Source organism: Mugil cephalus, chromosome 9, assembly GCF_022458985.1.
Source record: "Mugil cephalus isolate CIBA_MC_2020 chromosome 9, CIBA_Mcephalus_1.1, whole genome shotgun sequence".
In the NCBI taxonomy this organism is placed as follows: domain Eukaryota; kingdom Metazoa; phylum Chordata; class Actinopteri; order Mugiliformes; family Mugilidae; genus Mugil; species Mugil cephalus.
Genome location: NC_061778.1, coordinates 25,539,754 through 25,565,836, shown reverse-complemented (window position 1 = coordinate 25,565,836; position 26,083 = coordinate 25,539,754). Strand labels below are relative to the sequence as shown.

The 26,083-nt window shown below is 44.2% G+C and overlaps 1 protein-coding gene across 1 annotated transcript in view; it reads right to left on the bottom strand.

The window, feature by feature from the left end:
- The window catches only part of mecom (MDS1 and EVI1 complex locus), a 122,691-nt gene that overhangs the window by 81,220 nt on the left and 15,388 nt on the right, over positions 1 to 26,083 (bottom strand). Inside the window, exon 2 of the mRNA XM_047594531.1 lies at positions 2,853 to 3,199. Coding sequence (XP_047450487.1) covers positions 2,853 to 3,199 — 347 coding nt within the window. The remainder of the gene's footprint in view (positions 1 to 2,852; positions 3,200 to 26,083) is intronic.

The following is a 26,083-nucleotide window of genomic DNA, read 5'->3' as shown; positions in this document are numbered from 1 at the left end:
TCATGTCTTTCCTTTATATTTTCAAAGCAGATTTATTAAATGAATGATTTAGAGCTATTGGCAGTTTTCTTTGTTGGGGAGTGACAATTAACCTTTCGTTTAGATATTTAAAGTCACTCGGCCCCTTTTTCAAAAGCTCTTCTTGTGTTTGAGATTAACTGACAAAAAAGACGTGAATATGTCATTTTTATCTTTTTCATTAGCTTACCTTTTGCTTTAGTAACAGCAGCTCCACAGGGTTTGCAAAACCTTATAATTCTTCTACAGTTTTTATGCAGTTGCTCAAAGTTGTGTTTGAGTTCATTATCCTGCTGAAGAAGTGGAGTGTTACTTTTCCTTGTTCAGATTGGAGATGATTAACAAATTCCAGAGTAACAAAACACCACCAGACTTAAATATTCCCAACACCAGTTTTTTCACTGCTGACTCATTCTCCCTTTGGTTTCTCTCTTGACATGCACCCTATTGTACTGTTACAGCTATCAGTCTAGAACTTAGATTCACAAGTAGACAAACAGGACCTTCTTTAGTCATCACTGAACTTTCTCAGTGTGTTTGCTCTGTTTTCTGTTGAATAGATCAAATTCCCCTGAACGTTATCTGAGGAAGGATATAACTCAAAGAAATCCGACCTTTTGTACAAAGTCATCATGATCAATGTTTTTAAATCTGATTGACTGACTGAGAAATAGTGCAAAACTTTTTGTATTTCTCAAAAGCTAACAAAAAAGATCCAACTATTATGTTGGCATATGCACACAGACAAAAAATGCACAGTGCACAAGACTGCTGGCAGTCAGCATTTCAGTTCTGCATACGACAGCGTAGGTGAGCTTGACAGAACCCTCATGGCTGCCTCTCTACCTCTTATTTACAGAAGCTATCTTTCCCATAAGTCACCATTCCTGTATTCATAAAGCATCATGGATGCCATAACTCACTCTTCCCCTTTATGAATAAAGCTCCCAAATTTATGGTGATGGCGCTGAGGAGTGGTGGCCTCCCTAGTGACAAACTCCCCCCCCAGTCTGTCACCACTGGCCTGGGCCGCTCAGGGCCCTTCATCAAAAGCTCCAGATGGGAGCGCCACTTTATCGCTCCCCGGTCGGTGACATCACCTTGCTGCGCCGCACGGAATTGATGATGAAAGCAAACATATCTATCTTAACTCACATTTACCAAATCAATTTTATTTTTACAGACCCTCCGCAGGGTTATTGGCATATTGACGGTTTGCAGGCAGGAGGGAGGAGGGGGCGAGCGATGGCCGAGGGATGGTAAACGGGTGGGCATGGGAGAAGGGAGGGTGGGGGGGGTCAGTGGAGCTTAATGGCGTTTACCATATTTAATGCAGAGGGATGTCATCACTGAATATCCATTCTGAATAATGTGGCATTTCATCATAAATTCTTTACAACTTATTTACTTAATGGAAAGAGTTATGGCTCCCTGTCAGGACGGTAATTAAACATTGTGATACAGTGCTGCCTCGCCAGGTTCCCATCTTCCCCCCTACCCCACACGCACGCACGCACACACACACACACACACACATGCACCCACGAACATCCGAGCTCCTCAGCTTTTTAAATACATATTATTATTCAAGCCCCCCATAAATTACCACCAGATTAAAATTCATGAAACCTCTTTTTCCTTTATTTCCTACTCTGGGAAAAAGAATAACCCAGAGAGCTTGTTCAACCAACTGTAAATCTCTTTGGGAGGGACTTTTTTTGTATGAAAAATTTGTGTTATGAAAATTGGATAAACTAAAGAGTTTTCCCTCACTTTTATTTAATAGACATTTATATATTACATCTCACTCTAGAAGATAAAGAGGGAGAAGCTGCTTCCTGGAGAAATGAAGACAAGGGTAAAGACAAAAATATAATAATAATAAATGAAAGGAAATTTGTTCTGATTTTGTTCAAGGCAAAACCACGAGTCTGAACTGATGAACACCAGTCCAGATTCAAAGCTATTTATATGAGCGGAATGTTGATACCTTACCAAGTTGTTGTCAGTTAGCTATAAAGAGTAGGACTGAAATGAGCTCTGGAAAGAGAGAAATGCGGCACTGAATCATCGTTTAATTCAGACCTGTGACTTCCTGCTTATGAACTGCATGGTCGGCTATTCTTAATGAGCTTGGCTCTGTCCTACAAAGGTACAAAGTCCCAAATGTGAAGAACTAAAACTTTCCTGTTCAAATTATAGAGGATGTATACTTGGAAACTAAATGAGGCTGATACTCAGCCAGGTCCTTCGTCTGGCTCCATAAAACCGAACGAGCCTGACACTGACAGAGACCACATCTAACCTCTGACCTTGTCCCGTGACCCTGCCTTCGATCTGTTGTGCCTGCTGACCAATATGTGATTTACCAATGGCCGCTCTGGGTCCCTAACTGGGATGAAGGAGGGATTTATGGCTTTTCATTTTAATTGGGTTAAGAGCACAACCTCGGCTTACTTTCTTTCAGTTGCACTGAGGTAATATTACATCACTGGGCAACAAACAGCAGAAACAGCTTTGTGGTAACTGGGCTAAATGTGAACATGACGACATGGTAGGAAATAAAAAGAGCACTGATGTGACTGCTACAGTGTATATTGGCAGAGGAAAACTCCCCTTAGTCAAGAAGTGTGCTACTACTGTCTCAGAAATAAAGCATTTAACCAGATTTTGGATGTTTATACTTGAACTAAAGCTTAAGCTGTTATGTTAGTAGAGTAAATTTATTTAACCAATAGTTGCCATGAAATCTACCCCAAAACCATTGAAAAGCATTGTGGTCCAAGTAAATATTCAAAAGGGATTAAAACCACCAAAAATACCCATATTCCTACCTCCCAGCCTTGAGTAGGATCTTGGAGACAAGGTCTGTGCTCTCCTTCATATGGTCCAAAGCGTTCACCGACGTTCACCATCCTGCGACTCCAGATGCCCAGACCGGCGCCTGGAACTGCTGAATCTCGCAATTCAAAGTCCAAGGGAATGGACAGATCTTCCTGGGGTAAAAAGATGTTTGGGTGGTGGAATGACAAGGGGTGTTGGGGCGAAGACTCATCATCAGACAGCAGAGGGGATGCTGGGTCGTCTGGCAAGGCCGAAGAAGGTGTAGGATCCCCATCAGAGCCACATACGTCGTCTAAGATGTCGGACGGATAAAGGGCAAAGTCATCATCGCCGTCACCTACGAAAGAAAGTCTCCACGTGAGGGTCATGTTCAAAAGCAATTGTGTCAAAAAAATACATGCCCTGACAAAATCTGCACAACATTTCAAGTGTGGATGAGAAATGACAGGAGATGACTAAAGGTTGACTGAAGGCTCTAAAATCAGCTTAATTCTGTTTAGAGCTTTTCTTTTTCTAAATTTGAATTTCTAATCATTGGGTATGTTAGGGTTAGGGTTAGGGAGAAACCCGCTTACACATCTATTCAACTTTGAAATAAAAGCGGCTCAATAGGTCCAAAAACAAGCTTTCGGTCCAGCAGCAAAAACATGGCATGTTTGCCATTTGATTGACTTGATGCCAAGCTGGGTAAGCAGGGTCGGCTCAGCATTGTACTCCTCTGACTGTTTTATATTTCCTTTTCCTGAACTCTTTCTCCACTGTATAGTGAAAACAGAGGGAAGCACACTAAGGTTAATTGTGAATAGAGTAAAACAGGACATAGAAGTACAACCCTTGAACCCGCACTGGGCTTCTTCAGATTGGCACACGTGGCAGGTGGAGCTACATGGTGACGCTATTGATAAAACTACTTTGAGGTCGTAGTTGAAACGGTTTGTCTTGGAAACGCGGTTCAGTAGAAAGAAGTAGCACCGGAATCAGAAAAAAAAAAACGCAGGCAAAGACAGGCAGAGGGGTCACCGGCGAGAAAGCAGGCAGATATATTTTGAAACAAATCGACGAGGTAAAGAAGAAGCCAGTCAGGTGTCACGCAGTGAGACAGACAGACACTAAAAGCCGGAAATGATCCACAGGAAGCTGCCGCTCTGTGGTGGGCTGTGCCTAACGCAGGCTGACAGGTCACGGGGAGTAGGGGCTCTGCTAATGAGGCTCAACAACCCATCCCTTTGCTGAGGAACATTCCTGTGTGACACTGTACCTCAGTGCTGTCAGCCATGGAACCTTTGATCCACACAAATGCACACACACACAATTCTTGTTCATTGGCCATGAATTCACTGTGCTTTTGATTGACACAAGTTACCTAGTGGATTAACTCAAGCTGTACAAAAATCTTTACATTTTTGTATGCTCCTATGGGGAGACTAGTTTAGCTAAGTGTAGCGTATCCACATATGCTCAGAATATGTTTAAATGTCATGTTGCCGCAGAGAAAGCACACTGTCTGGTGGAAAGGACTGTCAAATACTGCACAAACAGTACATAAGCTGTTTTCCTATGCCAGTTAAGAATCATAATTCCTGTCACAATGTGTGTTTGGGGAAAAAAATATCCCACATGCTGAATCAGCATTCTGCCACAGATGTATGTCTGTGTTTTCTATATTATTTGTTCGTATATGTCGAGACATATCTACAAGTTAAGCATTTCTCGTAGTCGTTCCCTGCAGGAATACCTGATCACAGTGTCTGTGGAGCTATTGTGTTTGACACACACTGTGTGGGCCCAGTGTGTTTGAGGGGGAAATTCTTTTAAAGACTCTACAGAGCTGAGCCGGGCACGAAACCCAATGTGGCCCTGGGAGTCAGCATAATGATTTTCAGCACACAGACTGTGTAACGCGGTTATAGCGCTGGATGTGAAGTTTGCCATATGGTAGAGGGACACGAGCTTTTAAAGGTAACTGTATCCCTCCATTGCTGTTTCTCCTCTGACATTTCCCCTCTCACGCTGGTCTCAGAGTTTATATTTGATTTAGGCCAGAAATTCTCCCGGCTGACTGGAATCAATGAGAGCATTTCAGCTCATAAACATATATGTTTCTGTAACGTAAACGTTAGCTGAAAACAAATATGCCATGTTCGGAGTTTTAAAAATTGTGGTTTCATGTGCGGATGATTGATAAGTCAAAGACCGTGGCTCTGCTTAGACGTGTGGGGCGGCAGGGACACTGCACACAGATGATCAGACGGGTGTGTGTGTGTGTGTGTGTGCATTTCTATGTTTCTGCCTGCGTGAAGCAAATAGTCCTGTTTGTTTGTACAGTAATGAACATTACTTCATCGTTGCAAGCTGACGCCCTTCATTAAAGAAGGAGCTCGAAAAGAATTTTGGTTGGAGAAGGGGAACTCCAACTGGGAGCAGCATCATCCCTTTAACTGCATTAATAGCATAGATCTAGATCACGATAGGACAAGAAAGCAAGTGGGGGAAAAGACGCAGAAAACTTTTATGTAACACAAAAGATTTAGTGAAGAACAATATAAGCAGTATGAAGACAACATTATCAAATCCAGCCATTAACGCAGGAAAATACATCACGACACTTACCTAAACACAGACATGCACACGCGCGTATACATCATGTATTCAAATGCTCGTGTTTGACAGCAAATTCATTAATTTTTATTAAGAGGGAGAATATTTGTTCGCGGGCCTGCTATCTGCATGGGTGGAATGATTTTCACCTCTGCCACAAGGTGTTGGGCGGACTCATACATCACATGATTACCCCGAGCAGCGAGCAGGGCCGCCATCATCAGGGAGTGAATTAAAGATGATAGAAAGAGCTATTAATCACTGTGACAAAGCCCCTAATGGAGGTGTGACCCAGCCACTGCTGACGGGACGCCAAGGGGACGCACCCGCGGGACAAATGATACATATGTTTACAGAGAGAATAACCTACCTGTGGACATAGTCAACCCCTCCTCATTTTTTTCCTCTGTGTTGCTGGTGCTGCCTAACTAACAACTGTGTGTCTCTTGCTATGTTTATCCATGTTACTAGGTGCCTCTCTTCACTCTGTAACCAATCGGCTATCCTGCTTGTTGTGAATGATGAATGAATAGTTTTAAATAGTCCTTGCGGTGAGTCATGCGTGTACACTCACATCTTGTTCAAACAGTTCCGAATAATGTGAAGTTTTATATCTGAATCCCTTCATAATGTACAATACAGGCCGTAACACTGTAAGGTGTAAGGTGAGAGCATTATTCATCTGCTTAGCCTGGAGCCCATTCACAGATCACTTTGTTTAGCCAGATAGAGAGGTCCACGAGCTGACGGATGAGGTCTCAGATCCTGAAATATGGAAATGAACTCCTCACCTTATGAGGACCGGCCCTCGTGCTTATCTGAAGACATCATTTGTTGCCTGTGATAACAGACAAATGGGACGCGGGGCTTACCCTTGTACTGCAGGTCAAACATAATCACACATGATCCCCTCCATTAGTCATAATCCAAATTCCGAAACTGCGCTCTTCATCATTCCCTTCACTTCCCTTCACCGTCTCTATCTACGTAGTGGGAAAATCATGAAAATGTGTTGCTGTTCCAACATAGATATCCACTGAAAATACAACAACGCAAAACATGTGGGAATGCTGCTGTTGTGTGCAGAGTCTTTTGTACGAAATAAATGAAGATGCCCAGGGAGACGGAGGCTGAACTCAAAACAAAATAAAAATAATTGTCTTTCATTTGGTTAATTTTGACGCTCTCACAGCCGCTGCCAATCAGAAAGGACTGCTGTTGATTTGCTAAGTATTGTTAATTATAGTGCATGGATGTGCGCCTACATTCCCACAGCAGGGTGTATAGGAGAGCGTTTGGAGCCCCATGGCCTCGGGAGAGGCAATAAGCTTCCTAATTAACTCTGTCTTTGTGCTTAATGGAGGCCTTAACACCGCTTTTGGGGAGTCTTTTGGTCCACGGGTCCACTGGGGTGACTGTGGGAACGACTGATACTAAACACAAACATTCAAATCTGTATGTACATACAGTTTTAGACAATTGTCCACCGTTTATCTCTAAATATTCCTTTCTTCAACCGGGAAGAATTTAATTGGAAGGTGTGAAGTTTTCTCCATATTCTTGTCAAGTATGCATTGATGCAGACATTAGGTCTGAGAGATAAATATCTGAAGATAAAATGTACACTAATCTTACACTTTGAAAGTTAATGTAATTGTGGAGGAATGAGAATTTGCATTAAAGAAAATTGAAGATAACAGGAAACGCTGCAGGTGCTGAATGTCCAGGTAAAAAGTCATTCCTATTGTTGTACTCACAAATCTAAACATGCACATTTTCACAAACTGGCATCCACATTGTACATTGAAGCACACACACAGACACACTTACTCTCCACATTAACAAGAGCAGAGCTCTTTACACAGTCTTAATTAATGAGAGCATTGTCTATGTTTTTCACCCTTGTGTTAGTCAACTACTCCCCATTCAAAATGGAAAACACTCCATTAGGAGCACCGGGCAGAGTTACCAATTAACAACGTGCAACAAACTGAAACTTCAAGCTGGTCCCTCTGTGCACACACACACACACACACACACACACACTCAGACACCTAATTAATTAGCATTAGTTGTGATTAATAATGAGCGTCCTTTAATGGTAAATCTGCAGCTCCGATGGCAGGCTGACACAACAAAGGAGCCTGTGTGCGCGGCAGGATTTATCTGGGGAGCTGCTCGGGGATTTTAACATGTTTCTCACAGGCCTGACAAATGGCCTATTAATTATCTAATGTTGTCTGACAACAACCGCTTGATAAAGATGTATGTTTAGACAGGGTGAGGAGGGGACAGAACAGCAGAGGGAAAGAAAGAGGTCTGCGAGAGTAATAGATGGAAAGAGAACGTGTTTGCATAAAGGAAGAAAAATAAAGTATGTAAAAAGTGATGGGAGGCTTGCACACTTTCAGAGAACTACTCAGTGACAAACACACGCACATACACACAACTGAGCAGTTTCTAGAAGTAAATATTTTTTTCTTGATACGTATGAAAAGACAAATCAAGTGTGGGACAATCAATATGGATGATTAGCAAACCATGGCGATGAAATGCTAGTGAGTCTTGATGAACGCAGAGATGGATATGCATAACACACACACACAATAACTCGCCACAGCTAAAACCACAATCAATATCATCAGCAAGGAAGTGTCCACATCAACTCAACCGCTTCATACCATTAAGTCTCTAACAACACGGAGCATATGGGCATCTCTCTCGTCGCTCTCTCCTTCCTCCGTCCCCACCCCTCTCCCTGATTCAATCTGGGTCCCGGCTCTAATTTGCAGAGTTTATCTTCCGCCCATGTGTTGACAGGTGTTCCTAAGTGGGATGCCAGTTGCCAAATGATTTTTATGATTGTTTTAGCCGCGCATTCGGCCTAATGAGATAGGATCCCAGTCGGGCGCTAACTCAGGCCTGTCAAAACGTAAGGCAAACAGAATAACAAGCCGGCGCTCACATTGTTTCCACAGGTCATACATCAGCCCGCGTGGAGAGGGACGGCCCTCCGGATCACACGCTGACCCCAGGATGGAGAAGATGAGGGGAAAGGAGGAGGCACAGAAAAGGGAGGGCGAGGGGGGAATGAAAGGGAATGGGGAAACACTGAATACTGTGTGGGAAATCTAGACGAGTTACCAAAAAGATACCATTTAGTTTTATTTCCTTGCGACCACTGTTGCAAATAAAAAATTGTAAGAAAGAAGAAATAGTCGAACTGATGAAAATGCTCGGGAATATTCATATTGTGCATTAATTTCTATCTTAACGGAGACATATGCTTATTGTGAAGGAGTGAACGTCTACGGCTGCTTTTGAAGATACTGATTTGTCCGTTTTCTCCTTAAAAGTGGCGTGTGGAGAGAATGTGCCGACAGAGGTCATTAATCCCATCATCTCTCAGCTCAGCACTCGCCCACATGTCACACATCCTAAGCTTTTGATTTGTTTGCTCTGTTCCCCCGTGCCATTGCTTTCATCTATCTTCCTCATCCCTCCATCTTTTCAGACAGCTACATCAGCAAACGAACATGAGAACAATGCAGGTGTCACAACAGTCCCGTTTAAAAAAAGAGACAAAAATTAAAAAGGAAAGAGGTGGAAAGCTGCATTTTTATTTCGTGATGTAAATTCACAAAAAAAACACATATTCTTAAGAATAACATACATGTCTAAGTAAACATGGATGAACACTGCACCTCTTTCCTCTCCCTCCCTTTTCCATTTTCATGTCATGGCTAACTGCCACTGGGCCCTAATATAATTATGGCTCACAGTTGTGCACATTTGAGAAATTGATTCCTTTGATGAAATGTGAGTGAGGCAGGTCCGGGCAGAGCAGAGAGAGACGTATATCCAGAGTGCTCGCTGCCAGCCACCCCCGGCCCTTCCCGAAGGCCCCCTGGGTACCAAACCGCCGGCTAAACCAGGCCCGGTCTGCCCGCGTCGTTAAAAGAAATGATAGCATATGTGCTTTGTTTGAGTTTGATGTCTTCATAATGCATTACACAATTAGATTGATTTGACAATTTCCATTATACTTGATAAAATATTTATGTAGGCCTGAGGATGGTAGTTCTTATCAAAGGGGGCTGATCTGCAGTGCAGATGGGAACTGTGGTCTGTAGTTAGAAGGCCATCAGTCCGTTAAAGCTGGGTAAATTTGCAATCAAATGCAATCTGACTACTTGAAATTTATATCTGTAATGTAAAAAAAAAAAAAAAAAAAAAGAGAGAGAAGTTATTCTGCAAGCTACGCTGCTGAACTCGAGAGCATTCAAGTGTTTGACATGAATAATCAGGCACACCTGATTGAGATCAAGTGAAACCATGGTATATATCACCAAATCAATAACCTTGTCCTCACACGTTCGCTCTGAGTATACAAACAAGGAATGCTTCGGAAAAGAAAAGCCTGATGGGCACTGAGCCGTTGGCTGCCCTCCCAGCACAACATATTTACATCGAAGACGATTTTTGGCCACACAGAATTCAGGCTACGGCACATTACATTAAGATTTGCTTCAGCTAAAACCTGGAAAACCACCATTAACACATACTGTATATTGGCACCGGGCAATAATCTGTTAGCTGTTAGCCCTTTAGCTTAATTTGTCCAACTCTAAACTTTTCTGATTTATACATTAAAGGATAAAACAGAAATGCCAATAAATAAACAATACATTTAAAGCACTCATGCTCAGGCAAGTCTCCTTCACCCTTCTTTCCTTCCCCATTCACTCTTTCTCTCTCATATTGGATGTTCCCTTCTTTCTCCTTTTTCTCACCTGTCTCCCCCCCTTCTCTCTCTCTCTCTCTTTCTCTCTCTCTCTGTCTCTCTCTCTCTCTATTCCCTTTGCACCCTTCTACAAACCTCTCAGTGTGCACAGCCACCCCACATCCATCACAGCCCAGAAATTTAAGGAGCCAAATTGGCCTCATCTGTCTCAATGTTGGATGCAGATGGAGTTTCTTCTGCTGAGGGAGGTGCAGTTAGTCACCCCTGCTGCCCCCACCCCTGCAATGTACTGCCTTAAAGCTTCGCCAGCCCGCACCAGCCCCGACACTATAGAGGCGCGTTATGAGGCCGGCTGCCGGGGTAAAGAGGGCACAGCGGCAAAGTGACCACCGGACTGACCACACACATTCTCCGCTTCATTCTGTTTACTCCCAATCACATTTTTCTTTCTTTTTTATTTTCCATCTAGCCTTGGTTCTTACTCACTCCCTCTCCTCTGCCCTCGCACTCACTTGCTTACTCATACTGCCAGAACAACCACACACATATACACAAACACAAGCGGACGTAGCCATTGCACAGCCTGCAGTCAGCCAGTGTAGTCTCAAGCAGCTTGGTCAAACCTGGCTCGTTAATAAAGGCCCCAAATGAGGCAGCATGCATAAAACATGAAGCGCCGCGTGCTGCTGTAATGAACTGCTGCTCCATAATTGCATCTCAGAGCCGTAAAATGAAGACAAAATATTTGAAGAGGGATTCTGTCACCTCTCTGCAGACGCAACACTAATCACAGGCGTTCTGCGGGGCCCTGGGGGTCTCCCCCTGACAGGGAGCAGGGGCTAAACGCCCAGGGCGGTGACATTGGCAACACCCTCCAACTGATGGGACATAATTGAATAATTGCTGATTATAAAATAGGGGTAGAGGTAATGGCATAATAGTGTCCAGTATCTGAAATTATCCCTTTGGGAAGGACAATATAATATTATGGAGCGGAAATGGTGCACAAAAAAAAATGTATATCTAGTGTGCCTACTAGGAAGTTATTTCTTTAATTTAACAGTTTATGAACCTGAAATTTCTGTTCAGGCATAATACATGGTGCAAAACCTAAAATATAAATGTGTTTACGCTGTTTCAGGAGCCAGGTGTGTTGATATATTAATTTGTTTTTAACCTGGCAATCGGTTAATCACAGAAAACTGAACTCAATTGACCAATGACACCATGAAATTCAAGTTAAATAAAAATAAAAATACAAATGGCAAGATATAAAGGCAGAAAAGGTAAAAAAGGTATAAGCACACAGAGCGGCATCCACACACACATGCACAGTGACAAGCTCAGAGACAGGCAGGCCTCCAGATGAGAGATTGGAGTCCCACCCAGGGGTGTCACCCAGACAGTTAGAGAGTTGCTGTAGTGACAGGGCGGCTGCGGTGACATAATGAAGGTGCCGTGGTTGTCACAGGGGGTCAGTGGTGATCACCATGCCCAGCTGTGGGTGGAGTGGGAGGGGGGTTAGGAACACATATAATGAATTCCACCAATGACAAATGGCCCTCAAGTCAGGGCTGAGGCATCTGACAAACTCAGACTCATCACTTGGACCCACACAGGAACAGCATGGAATCACAGCACAAACAGAGGAAGGTACACCGTATGGAATCCCTGGACTCCAGGGCATGCCTTCCATTTTTTGCTGCTGTGGCACTACGGTGGCCGGTCAGAGGTTATCAATACGGGCATTGTTTAACATGCACAATAGGCTACATATATTCAGAAATCCCCCTCTAGAAGTATTTGGAAGCACGATAATACACAGAATATAAAACTGCCTGATACAGATTGAACACAACAGGCCTCATTTAGAAAGCTGAAATTAATCACAACAGGGTCTGTGTTCAGGAAAAGTAAGAAAAACTTTGAACTTGAGACTGGGAGTATTTTTAATGTGACAAGCTGACCACCTACTACCAACCTGACATCCTCTATTTAATATTTTGGGATATGAATAGGCTTTGTCTGAGGGCTGCTTTTCTACTCTGAGGGTCCGCTTGCCTCGAGCACCACCACAGCAGCAGGCCAATTCCACCTTAACTTTGTTATAGGACTTGTTACATACAATAACGTCGGCGGCTGCAGAGACTTTCCAAACCGCAGCGCGACATGTGGAACGGACCCAGGCATGGAAAAGGTCCTGGAGAGGATGTTTGTTTAATGATTGTTGGAAGGCTAGCATTCAGCCCTGTGCCCTGAGCAACAAAATCCCCCTCGGAGCACTGAAGTTGTTTATGTTATTTGTTATGGATGTCAATTTCCCTCTATTTAAGAGGTGATTTAACTGGACAATACAGTAGGATTGTGGTCGTGTATGGGGATTGTTGTCTTCCTGTGTAACACGCTGCAAAGCTCTGCATGGGAGTCTGGGCATAAACAGCATGGGCTATTGTGTGACAGCAGAAAAAAAAGCACAAAGTTATATTTGACATTTGAATGTTGAAATGTGGTGATTAAAAGTTACAAGTTTTTGGTAGTTCCTTTTTCTTTTTCTTTTGTCACAACACGTTTTCATTGAGCCTAACTTAATAATAAATACATATTGTCAAATTTCTGAGAAAGTAAATAAATAAATGTCATTTATTTGTTTGTTTCAATTGCAAACAACCTAGATATTTCCTGTTCCTATTTTGACTTATTCATGCTGATATTTTCTGCATGTGAGCAAATAAGTGTGTGTGTGTGTGTGTGTGTGGTGGGAGGCAGGAGGTGGACATACATGTAGACTGACAGCTGCCAAATGACAGTGAGATTAAGGTGGGAATACAGAGGAACACTGAGGGAAGGAGAGGAACATGACAGTAACAGCAACTCAGATTAGAGTGAGATCACACGCGATCCAAAGCACATCAATGAGTCCTCGGTGTAACGCTGGGACAGATGAGAAGGATCACAGAAACCCCCTGTTTCTTCTTCCTAATTCAAACAAACAGGGACTCTAAGCAGAGCCACATGGCCTTCCTTAATGACTGACATTTTGTTTAAGAACCATCCATAATGACCTGGTTTAAATTTAAATACTTGGTGTTTATTTCGCGACGAGCTGCCAATATTCACCAGTGCAAAATTCCAAAGCACTTGAGTGACTTGAGACTGTTGACTTCATGCTGTTTCCCCCCTCTCCTCTCTTTGGTTTTTCTTGTTTTGTACATATTTAGAGTGGCATGACTACAGAATTAATGACAGATTGCCTGAATGTAGATCTGTGACACTGATGCATTTAACACAGCATTATTCCAATAAGTGGGTTTTAATCCTCCTAATGTTTTACTTCAGTTTCTCCAGAATAAGGTTGCTGTATTACTTAGATAGCATTTCTCTGTGTTTGGAAGTTCCACTGACTGTACAAATGAAATTAATCAAACTTTTTCATCCTCTAAAAACGCAGATTTAATTCCAGAATATTTATGTATGCAAATGAAGACAACGTAATGCCGTGTCTCCAGACCTCCGCAGTAAAAGAAGTATTCAGTAAGACCTGTATTAACTTGGGAAATAAAGCAATTATGAATCACAACAGCACAAAGATTAAACTTCTTTTGAACTACTTGATACATTGACAACGTGGTAAAAAGGAGTGGAATGGAAAGCATCCCCAAAGACATTAAAGTGTTGCCGTCAATTAATAATCACCCCATTCCAACCTGCTGCATGCACTTGTTCGGCCGGAAAATCAATCAATCTTTTTTTTTTTTTTTTTTTTTTTTTTATTGATGGGTCCAGTGAAAAAATGCTAACTCTAAACCAACAATGCCACGGCCGTGTACATAGATGGAAATCAATTGTAATTAAAACTGAACAAGTGTTCCGCTTTATACACTCAAAGAGCACTGGTCATTAAATACATTTTCATCAGTTATCAGTTAAAGGTTTTAAACCAAGTCCGCGGCTTCTGCCTCCTTTGGGATAGCGCAAACACACTTGCATGGCAAATTTACCCGCGCTTGCTTTGCAATCAAAAGGCGGCCAAATTAAGTATCAAACAATTTAATGTTATGTGTCACTCTGCAAAACGATCTGTATTAGAAGCACTTAATTAAACTTTCAAATTCAAATGTACTAATCAGTTCGCGGCAGAGCAGCGCTTGCTTTTCCCACATGAAACGCCACGGCTGGCCAGCCCGGTCCATTGCCTGCTCATTAACATGAAGGTGCGATTTGCATTTCCTGATGGACTGTTTCAGTTTTTAATATCCCTTTTTCTGCTCTTACATCAATCATGGAAGAGGTAGGCCACCATAGGCCACTATTAACCCTCCGAATCTGCCACAAAACAAATATTACAAGAGTTCACTAATTTGGAGATCAAAAAGCCACTTGTCCATTATATAATTGAAATGAAGGTGGAGTGTTGCACTTCTGAAGAGCTCTATAATTACCAGCTGTTAATTGCACACTTGTGGTGTCTCACTTTTAATTAAAAAGAGCGGCTCGTTGCTGGACGATAAGCAACGGTGGAGAGGCAGCGGTTTAATCAACAAAGCAAGAGGAATTTGTTTCAGCTGTGGCCAGCAGCGGGCTGGAGAAATCTTCAAATAACCCAGGGAGATTAAAACATGTCCATTAGGACCAGTCAGGTTTTATTTGGGGTGGCAGGAGCGAGGTGCATTTGAAGTCGTCCCGCTGTAGAGTCCTCAGAGAAGCGCGGCTGGGGGTGCGGGTCTAATCAGTCCACTGCTGGCCCTGAGCGCTCAAGTGGAGGAATTGGACCCTGCTGGTGGTGAGAGAAGGAAGGGAGGAAAGGACAGGAGAGAAGGCTGGAAGGAGGGAGGGTGCAAGGAAGGTAGGGAAGGAAAAGCACCCCCCATCACTCCCCTCACTTTCTCTTTTCCTACTTGAGACTGCTACTCGACTTTGTTTTGTGAGCCAAAAAAGTCTTTAAACTTTATGTTGTACTTTTCATATCGTCATTTACTTCACACATTAGTCACTCAGAGACAGCCACGCAATCTCTATGAGCGCTAGATATCTCTCCAGGAAGTGTCAGCGCCCTTAGACAATACACAAACAACCACAGGTCCTTCACACAGCCCTTCTGCCTATTTTGTGACCTCTTGAACCATAGCAGCATAATATAAACCGAGAAACAAAACCCAACGTCTGGGCTTGATGTGGCTATAACTCTCACGGTGTTTATATGAAAGAGACAGTTACCTTGGTCAGCAGCTCTGGGCTGCTGCCAGGCCTCCAAAGGCTCTCTGAGCACGACTCGCGTACAGTACACGACTACATGAGTGCGATAACCTCATCCACCCTTTTTCTGACCCCTTCGCTCCCTCGCTGATAAAACTGTCTGCCAGGAAGTGTCCTTCGCTGCGCTTCCTCCCTCTCATGCTCAATCAACACCTGTCACCACGGTGATCAGCACTGTGATGTGAACACAGTGCCCTGAAGAGGCATCTCAAAGAGGTGTGCAGATAAACTTTTCTTAGATAAGAACGGAGAAAAAAAAGAAATTCACCATACATTAAATCCCATCCAATTTTGGATTAAATGTATAAAACATAGATCTAAGAAGTAATAACAGAATCACTAGGGGCTTCCCAGACCCCCTGAGTGTCGCAACTCTTTTAGATAAAGGGCTCTGGGTTTATCTAAGGAAACAGTCGCTGGGGCGAGGATGGTCTGGCCTCACTGACAGATTAGTCCAGCCCAGGCCCACTTCCTGCCCGCTGAGGACACTAATTAGAAGGAAGGACTGACACCACAATAAGAGCTGACAGTTGAATGCACTTAGTACAGCTTCACACAATCTACCGCTGTATTAGTACAGCAGCCACGCCAAGCCATAAATTTCATCACATTAGCTGGCGCTTATCTGATGTGACAAAGTCAACCTGGATGTTGTTTGGACAGAAAAGTACAGGGGCAGTCCTGGGGTGTTGATTTATCAGTGGAAGTATGCAAAGTGTTTGAAATGTTATCAACTCTCTCTGTCCACGTCCACTCCCTCTCTAGACACACATGCACACAATGACAAAAGTCATTGTGAGTCCGGCCAGTTCCCACTGTTAATTACATCCTGTTTACAAACAGGTTGGACAGTGTGGCAGGGGTCATGGTCACTTGTACCCTCACTCTCGGCCTCAAGTCTTATATTTTATCCTTCTATGCAAATGACCTTTGACCTAACGAGCCATACATTGCGGCTGCCCCTGTTGTAAATATGAACACTGAAAAAGGATGTAGTCTACCTTGCAAAACGCTGAGCCGAAAGCATGTACGTGCAGGAATCACAAAGCAAGAATAAGTGTGAAAAACGCTCATACACCTGAGCTAACCTAACACCGCTATTATTATAATCCCAAAATCACCAAATGAAGGAAAAATGTGCTATTACCCAAAGGGCAAATTTACAATATAGTCACACGTACGTGCATGTAATAGGCTGAGCTGTTTTACAACACCAGCATGAGCTGAGCTATTGTTTTATTTTGAGAGGTGCTGGCTGTTATTGGATTGTTTTACACTAGCTGGGAGAATTTGATTCCAGAGGCACTCTGTGTGGCGTGGAGCATGTTTGACTGAGTCAGGCGGAGAGAGGGAAAGAGAGGACGGGAGAAAGAGAGAGATACATAAAGAAAGAGAGAGAAGTGCACATACGCGCCTGTGCGGCACTGTTGGGATTGCACAACTGCATTAGGTGTGTGCGTTGTCGCCGCCGAGCTTCTGTTGTCCAGTGTTTATTCATCAGGAAGCTAATGTCTCCCCCGCTGAGGTCCAGCAGGGGATCCTCACGCTGAGCTACCCGAGTCTGTTCTGTTAAAAGTTGTCTCCGGACAGTCTCTTTTAACGTTTTATACTGTAATGAGCCAGCGAATCAAAGCTTCACTGATTTTGTGTAGAAGTGTCTGCTCGTACTCTTCTCTATGCATCGCCCTGTCTATTTATCTGAATGACCTGATTACGCCGAATATGAAAATGGAAAAGCGGGCATTTTCTGGCGCCCTCTGTGGCTGTGCCAGCGGGCGGAGCTGTACGTCAGCAAGGGTCGAGCGCCACAATGTGCCTGTCAGTCTGTGGGACATCCCAAAGGAGAAGGGGCAAGAGGCAGCCCCCGCCAACCTTGCCCATCCATCATCGTGACACCACAAGTTGCAGTCATGGGAAACCCACCACTGGCCAGTCTAGCTCTGGACCAGAGCTAGGAGGCGAAAACGAGGGGGTGGGGTGGGGTTGGGCGGGGGGCGAGACTCGCCATCCATTAAAAACACATTGTTTTGTTTATTATAACTAGTTAATGAGGTTGAAGTGAAGCCTCGCTTTGTTTTTCAAACACTTCCAGAGGGGATCTGGAGGCAGAAGGCCCCACTGCAGAGTTTGGGCAAAGCAATTCATAAGGGCCTGGGTGTTTTATAATGGATGTCTATAGGTTTTATGAGAGTGGAGTTGGCCATGTTAGGAGCGAGATCCTTGGTTCTTGTAAAACGAATCGTTTTTAGGGCTTTTCTCCATATGCTGAGCTCAGACTCTAACTTTTTCTTCAGCTTGCCATCTCGCTTTCCTCTTCTCCAAAACCACTCCGTTCCATTTTCGGCTGTCCCTCAGTTCAGTCCAACAGAGGTCTTGTTTTTGACTCCAAAGCCAAGATCAACAACAGACAGAACTATTTGACAATTATGGCTAGCAACTGCAAGTAAGATACGGATTAATTAAAACAAGAAACATTTAATCTAGGAAGTGTACACTTCTGATCCGTGAAAGGTGAATTTTTACAAAGCACAGAAAAAAGGGAAGAAAGAGGAGAGGACGGTTTCTCTGAAAGCAAAGAAAATGAAAAGTAGTTTAGCAGCATCAGCGGTTTGTGGAGCCAGAGGCCCCCTGTCTCCCTGTCTGGGGGAGATAGGCGAGAGGGCCCACTCCCTGTCCGGCCGCAGCCGGAGCCCGAGCCTCCTGCTGACATGTCTACTTTAATTGTTAGTATTAAATCACTTGCACTTTAACTCAAGATGCTATCTGCCAGACATTAAGATCTTTTACAGTAGCAAGTGTGCGCTGCTTAAATGAGAAACACCCTCGAGTGACACACAAATTCAGTGTGAGCCGCACCCACGCACGCAGCATAAGTGTGAACGTGTACGCGGATGAATAAACTCACACACGCGCATACACAAACACAATGGAGCCCTGTGTCGGACTGATTGTCGGTGGAGTGGACAGACAGCCAACGGGACTCCACCTCAGCCGTACTTGCGAGCCACCCGTCAGTCACCGATCGCACCGCACCACCAGCTCCACCAGCTCCAGCAGCTCCACCGCCAGCTGTTTGCTTTAGGAAGGCGGCTCAAAGCCAATTAAAATACACTTAGAGCCACGTCCGACTTGTGTTTGGAGAGATAATATGTGTCCAGGAGTCCAGTCAACACAGTGTGAGCAAGCGGGCGCACTCTGCATCATTGTCTCAGAATGCACTGTGTCATTATCGCACAAGGACAAGATACTTATCTACCACTCTAAGCTAAAGAGAAAAATGGAGTGATGCCAATTTTTATCCCTTCCCCCCAAAAATAATATTATCTTTGATTACATGCTGAGCAGATATCCATGTTGGGTTAAAAATATCTGAATGCACAGATATCACTCGTGTCGAAACAGGATTGGAGGCACGCTGTCGATGTTAGCTGTTCAGCAAAAACGAGGCAGAAAACATTCATCGTCAAAATGAGTTGCTTTATATGTGAATGCTAGACATGTGGGATTACCATTAAATGTGAAAATAGAGGCGCACACACGCAGATGCAGGGGGAGCAGGGTGCTGATATGAGTGGTGGTGAGTGGTGAGCAGAGACGGGAGCTCCATGTCTGTTCAGTGTGTTTTAAGAGTGTTTAAATGAGTGAAAAGTCAGTTATGGCTTCCAGATGGGGGCCGGTTTGATCCGGATCATTCTGACAGGCCTGGACTTTGATGTGCTGCTGCCTATTACTGACATTACAGGCAGACGGGCATATTTCTCCCTAATCACTTCCAACTCCTCCGCACCAGTCCTCGCGCATGGCCCGCACCAGCTCACCACAGCACAACTACAGCGGGAGTCTGTTTGCATGTATAAATTTAGTGTGTGCATAAGTGTGTGACCTGGGCTATATATAAAAAAAAAAAGCTTTCTGGCCCTCTGACATCTACCATATGTCTGTGCGTAGACATACTCCTGTCTCATGTTAAATAAGCAGTAAAATTAGCAGTATTAATGTGCTCCGTTCATAACAGAGCCTGCAGTGACCCAGCATGTCTGCGACTGCGCTCAGGTTGTATTTCAAACTTATTTTGAAGGTCGTCCTGACAGTTCATCATAAACCCTCAGTTTCTAATGAAAAGCAAAGGAGAGGACACGAGAGGAGAGCATAATGGCTTCGTTTATGCTGGGGGTGGGGGGGGGAGAATTCCCTTGGAAACATTCATCTTGTCAGGCAGGTTAAATATAGTCCAGACAGACGGACAGAAGGGAATAATTCCTCCACTTCCCTCTCCACCCACACTCCCCAGTAAGCCCAGTGGAAGTCATTTCTCAGTGACCACAGAGGAGGAGGACCAAAGGGGAAAAAGGAGCGCCACTCTGCTCCTCACTAATCACTCTGTGACCCTGAGACCACCCTTCTACTATCCCTCACGAGTCTCCTCTTCTCTTCCTCCTCCTCCTCCTCCTCCTCCTCATCTCCTGGTTATTGGGGAACCGTGGAGAGGGATGAAGAGCAGAGGAGTGAATCAGGCCGAAGTTCCCCTATTTATCTCCCAAAAGCAGGGGAATGCCAAGGGGCCGGCACTTTGGAATCCACTGTTTTGTCTGTTTCTTGGGGAGAGCTGGGCTGAGTCCATTTGGAGTAGCACAGGGGGGTATTCAGAGCGAATCTGGAGGGCCCTCCAGCAGACAATGGTGGAACCCTAGGACAATGCGAGTCCTTGATGAGGGATCTGTGGAGAGGTGCAGGTGTCTGAGGTGAAGAACAGTCTCTCAGGCTTGACCCGCTAATCTCCAGCAGCTCTTCTCCTGTCTTCCGCAAGAGATTCATATTCTTAAAAATGTACACGTCCATGCACCTCACTTTTCCAAACTTAGAAACACCACATACATAGAACTGGGCGCAGAGACATCGGCCCACTCATGTCAGAGATGGAGACAGGAAAAGGCCTTTGACCCCGTGGCTTCACTCGGCATTCCTTGTAATTGCACTCCATCATACTTTGTGCCGGAAAAAGCAAACATCTAAATAAACCCTGTCAAACCATGTTGTCCATCTGCCGTCAGATAAGATGAAGAAAATAAGCCGTGTTCCATAAACACAAACACGGGGGATCACAAATCAGTGGTCACAGTCGCCACAACCATAAATTAGCCTCGCCACCATTTTTAGCATTTTAGGTCGGACGGGGAGAGGACAGTAAGAGCGGAGAACAACCCACTCTTTAAAATCTCATCACCGCTGTCACTGTGAACTCAGCACCGTGAAACAACACTGGGATAAGATCGACATGAGCCGGAGAGAGAAAACAACAAAGATGTGACCACTAAAATGCTGGCTTGTGGAAGCAGGGCTGGGTTACCCAACAGGCAGCAGGACAGATGGAAAGAAAGAACCAGTCACAGCCCCCTAGTGGAAATCTTTTAACTAGTTCTCCTTCCTGCATGCTCATTTGCCACTAATTTGAGAGCCTTATTTCACTGCAAAATCGAACGTTCTTCACAATTTAGTGTTTGTGCAACGCTGCAAACAACTCAATGAATGGTTAACTTGGTGGACAAAAGCTGATAAAAGGGAAAATCAATGACCGTGTTCTGTTTACTATTTTTTCCTCTCTCAATTATACTTTAACTGTCCTGACATACAGAATACATTATGCAGGATAACAAATGAATTTTGCACAACTCCATTCTACACCGCTTTTCCCTTTATATTATACGGGTAAGAGCCTCTGGGAAGACATTACCTTTGTACAGGAGCTCCTGCAACATAAGATGACAAATCGACAATAGCATCACACCGGGCTCTCAGGACCGCGTGTGTGTATTATGTTGCTCTCACACTCCAGGTTGAAACCACTGAAATTTCTCACCCAGATTGATCTCATTTTCCCCAACTTATTTTCATATCTATTTCCTTTTCTTTGCGGATTAGGCAGTAAATAAAAGCTCGGAGCTCCGTGCACAGTGAAATCAGCTGGAATTGCCACATTAAAAAAGAAAAAAGATGCAGGCGAGGTGTAGCCTGAGCCATCCTCCTGGATTTGGGCAAATTCAGCTGATGCAAAACAAGGAATTAATTTGAGGGGAGCGGCTTGCGTGCTGAGCTTGGCGCTCTGACAAAGATGAATGGCATCATTCCAAGCGAATGGTAATTTCACTTTTTGTGACAGTGCTTTAGAGCAAAAGCGACTCGGAACGCACAAAGCATTTGCAATCCCATTGAGGGCCCTTGGTACCTGCCTATCAGACACTGCACATTGTTTACCAATCATCTGATATTGATTGGTTTCAGACTAAAGTTTGAAGATGAATTAGAGTGGGAGAAGGTTAAGTCCTAACCTTGAAAGATTTAGTGTCTATTCAGCCCGCGTGTAGGACTCTCCTCAGCTCACTTGGAGAATAGAGAACTTTTAAATTCAATAGGGGGTGGGAGACACAAAACGTGTCACATTCACCAAGTGAATCCACTGGAAGAAACGCAGAAGAACACCCAAAAAGCATAATCTTTCTCCCCAGTTGATAGAAATGGTAATTGCATGTGTGGAATAATACTTTGAAGCCAAGGCCTCGGTCGGACAGACCGCCTATTTAGGTTAAAAAAGGGGCAACAAAACAGCTCCTTCTTAACGCTTTTGTTCACTTCTCCACTCTTTTAAATGTTTACTGAAAAAGAACTTTCAAATCCACTCTCCATCTCCTTCACAATGTGGCACCTATCACTCTTGGGTGCATGGACACATTGTATTGTGTGAATCATTGATATGTAGCGATCATTCCCATGAATCATTTTCTATTTAACATTCAGATTCTCAGGAATCCGATTTTCATCCTCTTGAGGAGGACAAAAAACATTATGCAGCATAAAGGACATCATTTGAATACTGTTACTTTGTTGCATGAAAACTGGAGGGAATATCAGCGGCACAGTCAACACTATAGTCAAGATGAAACTACTCTTTAAAACTAAATCCTCACTTGTTAGTTGCTCTGCATCGGCTAAAGATGGTACTCTGGAGTCATGAAGAAATGATAGAGCGCCACAGGACGCAAGGAGCCTCCATTTAAACATGCTTCAGGAGTGGTGTTCTCACAATTTGACATTCATATTTTGACATTTTGATAGAGTCAAGAGCATGCTGGTACTATAAAGTCCCTTTAACTTGTTGGGACGTACCATCTCCCAGCATGGGGTAGGAACTCCAAATGGACCTGTGGGCCGCCCATCACAGCTGAGCCACACCACTTAACGTCCCCCTCCCATCGCCCCTCCATCCGACAGCTCCTCTGGTCTACTCTGAAGCTCTCCAGCCCACTCGACCTCACGACACAGCACAGAATAGAAGCAGGCGGCTCTAACCCCACAAGGTGCCCAGGTCAGAGGTTGCATTTAGCAAGTGCACGCATGGCTCGTGGGCTGATGTGAGAGCAAATAGCATCCTTGTACTCCTAAAGTGAATCACTCTGTCATGGGTTAAAGAAAAAAGCTTGTCTAGTGCAATAAACCTCTAGATAGACTACAGATGCAGAACATTGTGAGAAAATGTATTATACTGAATAGAGACTTTTTTTTTTATTGTAGCATATATGCCAGGAGCCCAGCTGGCTTTCTTTATGTTACAGGGCTTATGTCAAGTACAGCGCTACTTCTCACAGGAAGTGGACGGAGCTCGGGGTTAGAGGCGGCTGCTAAGGATGCAGGTGTGTCCGTCATGACACAGAGACAGACGAGCAGAGCCACAGAGGGCAGGCAGAACAGGGCAGCAGGGCTCGGGGTCTGACGGCTTCTGTAAATCACACGCGGGCCCACTGGGGGAAAATCCACGCGCGCCATGCCACAGCAGTGGCAGAGATCATGGCAGATGTTCTATAAATTAACAAGTGGAGCTGGTGGTGGTAACATTTACCGGACGGCTCATTATCAGTTTGAAGAAGACAAGACAAATAAGTTTGGATGAACTACTGTATATAAACAAGTAGCTATTCAGTTATTCCTCTTCTCATCCTTTATTGCTGAAAAGCTAATTAATAATTCAATCCTTGGTGAAAATCATCCCTTATTCTTTGTTTAAAAAAATAAAATTGACAAGGAAGTTTTGTCTATTTGGCACATGTCTTAGTAAATAATCAAATGGCACACAAACTGTAGATGTTCCTGACAAATGAACCTATAGTTTTTCTTTGCTGAGATGTTTTAAGCGCACACTCATGCACACACAAACACAGTGAGGCCTTGGGGCTTAGCTAACTCTAGCAGCCTGGCCGTCAGCCCTCAGCCCTGAATACGAGCGGCACTTAAACTTTCCCCTTTTCAAACAGCAGAGCACAAAGAGAGGACCACATCAGTGGCCTGCTGATCGTCCCCACAGCCGGCTGAGCCCAGACAACAGGCAGGTCCCTGGGCGCGTCCTCACATAATGTCCTCATGTCCCCCCGTCCTGCTTGCACCGGGCTGAGGCCTGTATATGCTGCTCCCTCTCATGTGAGACTAGATAAATGACAATTCATTCCAAAGGGCAGTTAGAACGAGCGGTTGGGGTAGGGGGGAGCTGGTGCTGCAGCTGTCCCACTGGCCACGTCCACCCCCTGAATCCCCTACCGCCCACCACCACCACCACCGCCCCCCCAGCAGCAGGTTTCTCCCTACAGAGTAAAAAAAAAAAAAAAAAACACGCTTCATTACGTCCTCTCTCCCCAGAGCAGCTAGGGGCCTTTCACTGCAGATAAGCCTCTTAGACATGAAGTAGCGCTCAGAGCAGCATTTGAGTGACAGCAGGAAGGTTTAGCCATTCAGTGGACAATGCTCACATTCTCTGGCTTTAATCTAGGAGGCGGACAATGATCTGTTTTTTAAGGCCTCATCTCCTCTGCTTTTCCCACAGCAGTAGGTGACTGGCACAAGGAGGAGAAAAGAGAGACAGAGCGGGCCGAGGGCCGGCTGGGAGAGCACGCCGCTATCTCCTGAGGCCTCATGTTTCCTCGACAGTCCAGGACCGAGGTGGGAGGGGACGGAGAGTTGACGGAAGGCAAAAGCGCATCAATCACACGCAAGACGAACACGCGCACACGCGGGCGCAAACAATCCCTCGGTGATGGTTGAGTGCGTCTGCGTGACAGACAGGCAGGTGAGGGGCCTGCTGGTGACGTGGCTTAGTGTAGAGCTTTGTCATTCTTATCTGCTCTGACCACTGACATCCATCCCTCCTCAGCCATTGTGCGCGCTCCTATGACGTATTTATACAAACTCTAATGCACGGGCAACCGGGGGGGAAGCGGCACTAGACAGCGTGAAAAGATATCCTAACAAAGATCATTTGTTTTGATTTTATGATACAACCTTCTGGACCCTGATGTGCTTTGATGACACAAAGCATTATATAATCTATATCTGATTCTGATGTGAATGGCAAGAACATGAAAAGGCCTATTTGATTACTTTATGTGGTGCAGCATTGTCAGCTGCTGTGTTTTCACCTTACAGTTCCATATGAATCTCATTCAATTGCTCTATTGCGTAATGTATTTCCAAGTGAATATAATGCTCTTTCAACATGACAATGATAGTGTGTCACCTTTTCTTTTATTTTTCTTTAAAAAAAAAAAAGCGTGTGCATATTCAAATGTCACAAACTGCTTAGAAAGTTCTGCAATGTGCAAATATCATTATCCAGTCGTGAATACTGATTCACAAGTAGATATTTTGCGTTTATTTGCTGGGAAAGAAGATCTCTTAGAGGTCAGCGAGTGAGTAACCAAACAGCCAGGGCCAGAATGAACAAATACTGCAAGCCGGGCCGACACGGTGTCAACGTGCCAAGGAGCTACGGAGATTATTTTAGAATCACCTCACACTTCGGACCAGTTTGTTTTGCACCGTAGAGAGTATAAACATCTCCACCTCATCTACAATAAACAGACGAGAGAGTGAGAGAAGCTAAGCTGGAACCATTCAAACAGACATCTGCGTGTGCACTGACGGGGGCTGGCGCACAGAAACGTGTCCTTCAAAGAGACGTGACGTAAAAAACAAAAATTCTATGTCAATCTCCAGGCTACTTATTACTCTAATGGGATTATTACTACAGTTAAAATCCTCTGTACGCCTCTCGGTTTCTAACATGACAGTAGCAGTAACTCTAGCTGGTAACTGTGTGCAGAAAGAGTCTGCTTATGGTGGATGTGGAGCTGAGAAGGGACTTGGAAGTATTTGAAGAGTATAAAACATTAAGTGTGTGCTATCCACTTTTAGGGGATGTCGTTGCTTTAGTGTGTAAATCATAATCACACAATAGGTTTTAAATATTTGTGTGATACGTTGAATTTCTATTAAATAAATATAGCTGTTGTAATAGTGTAAGACATGTTAACACTGTCTGAACGATAAATGTCAGTAATCTTTCCAGCACTAAACATCTTCATAACTACTTGTGTCTCTGCTGAATGAAATTAATAAAACAGTCCAGTTTTTGAATTTGAAAATCACACATTTTTGCGATTACTTCATGATTATGATTAATGACGTAACAGGTTACAGATCTCATGTCTCACATTCAGGCAAGAACATCACTAAAAATGTGAAGTACACTTGTCTTCCAATCGGCAGGGGGCCGTACGAGTGTAAATGGAGGTGTTTCTCAAAGCT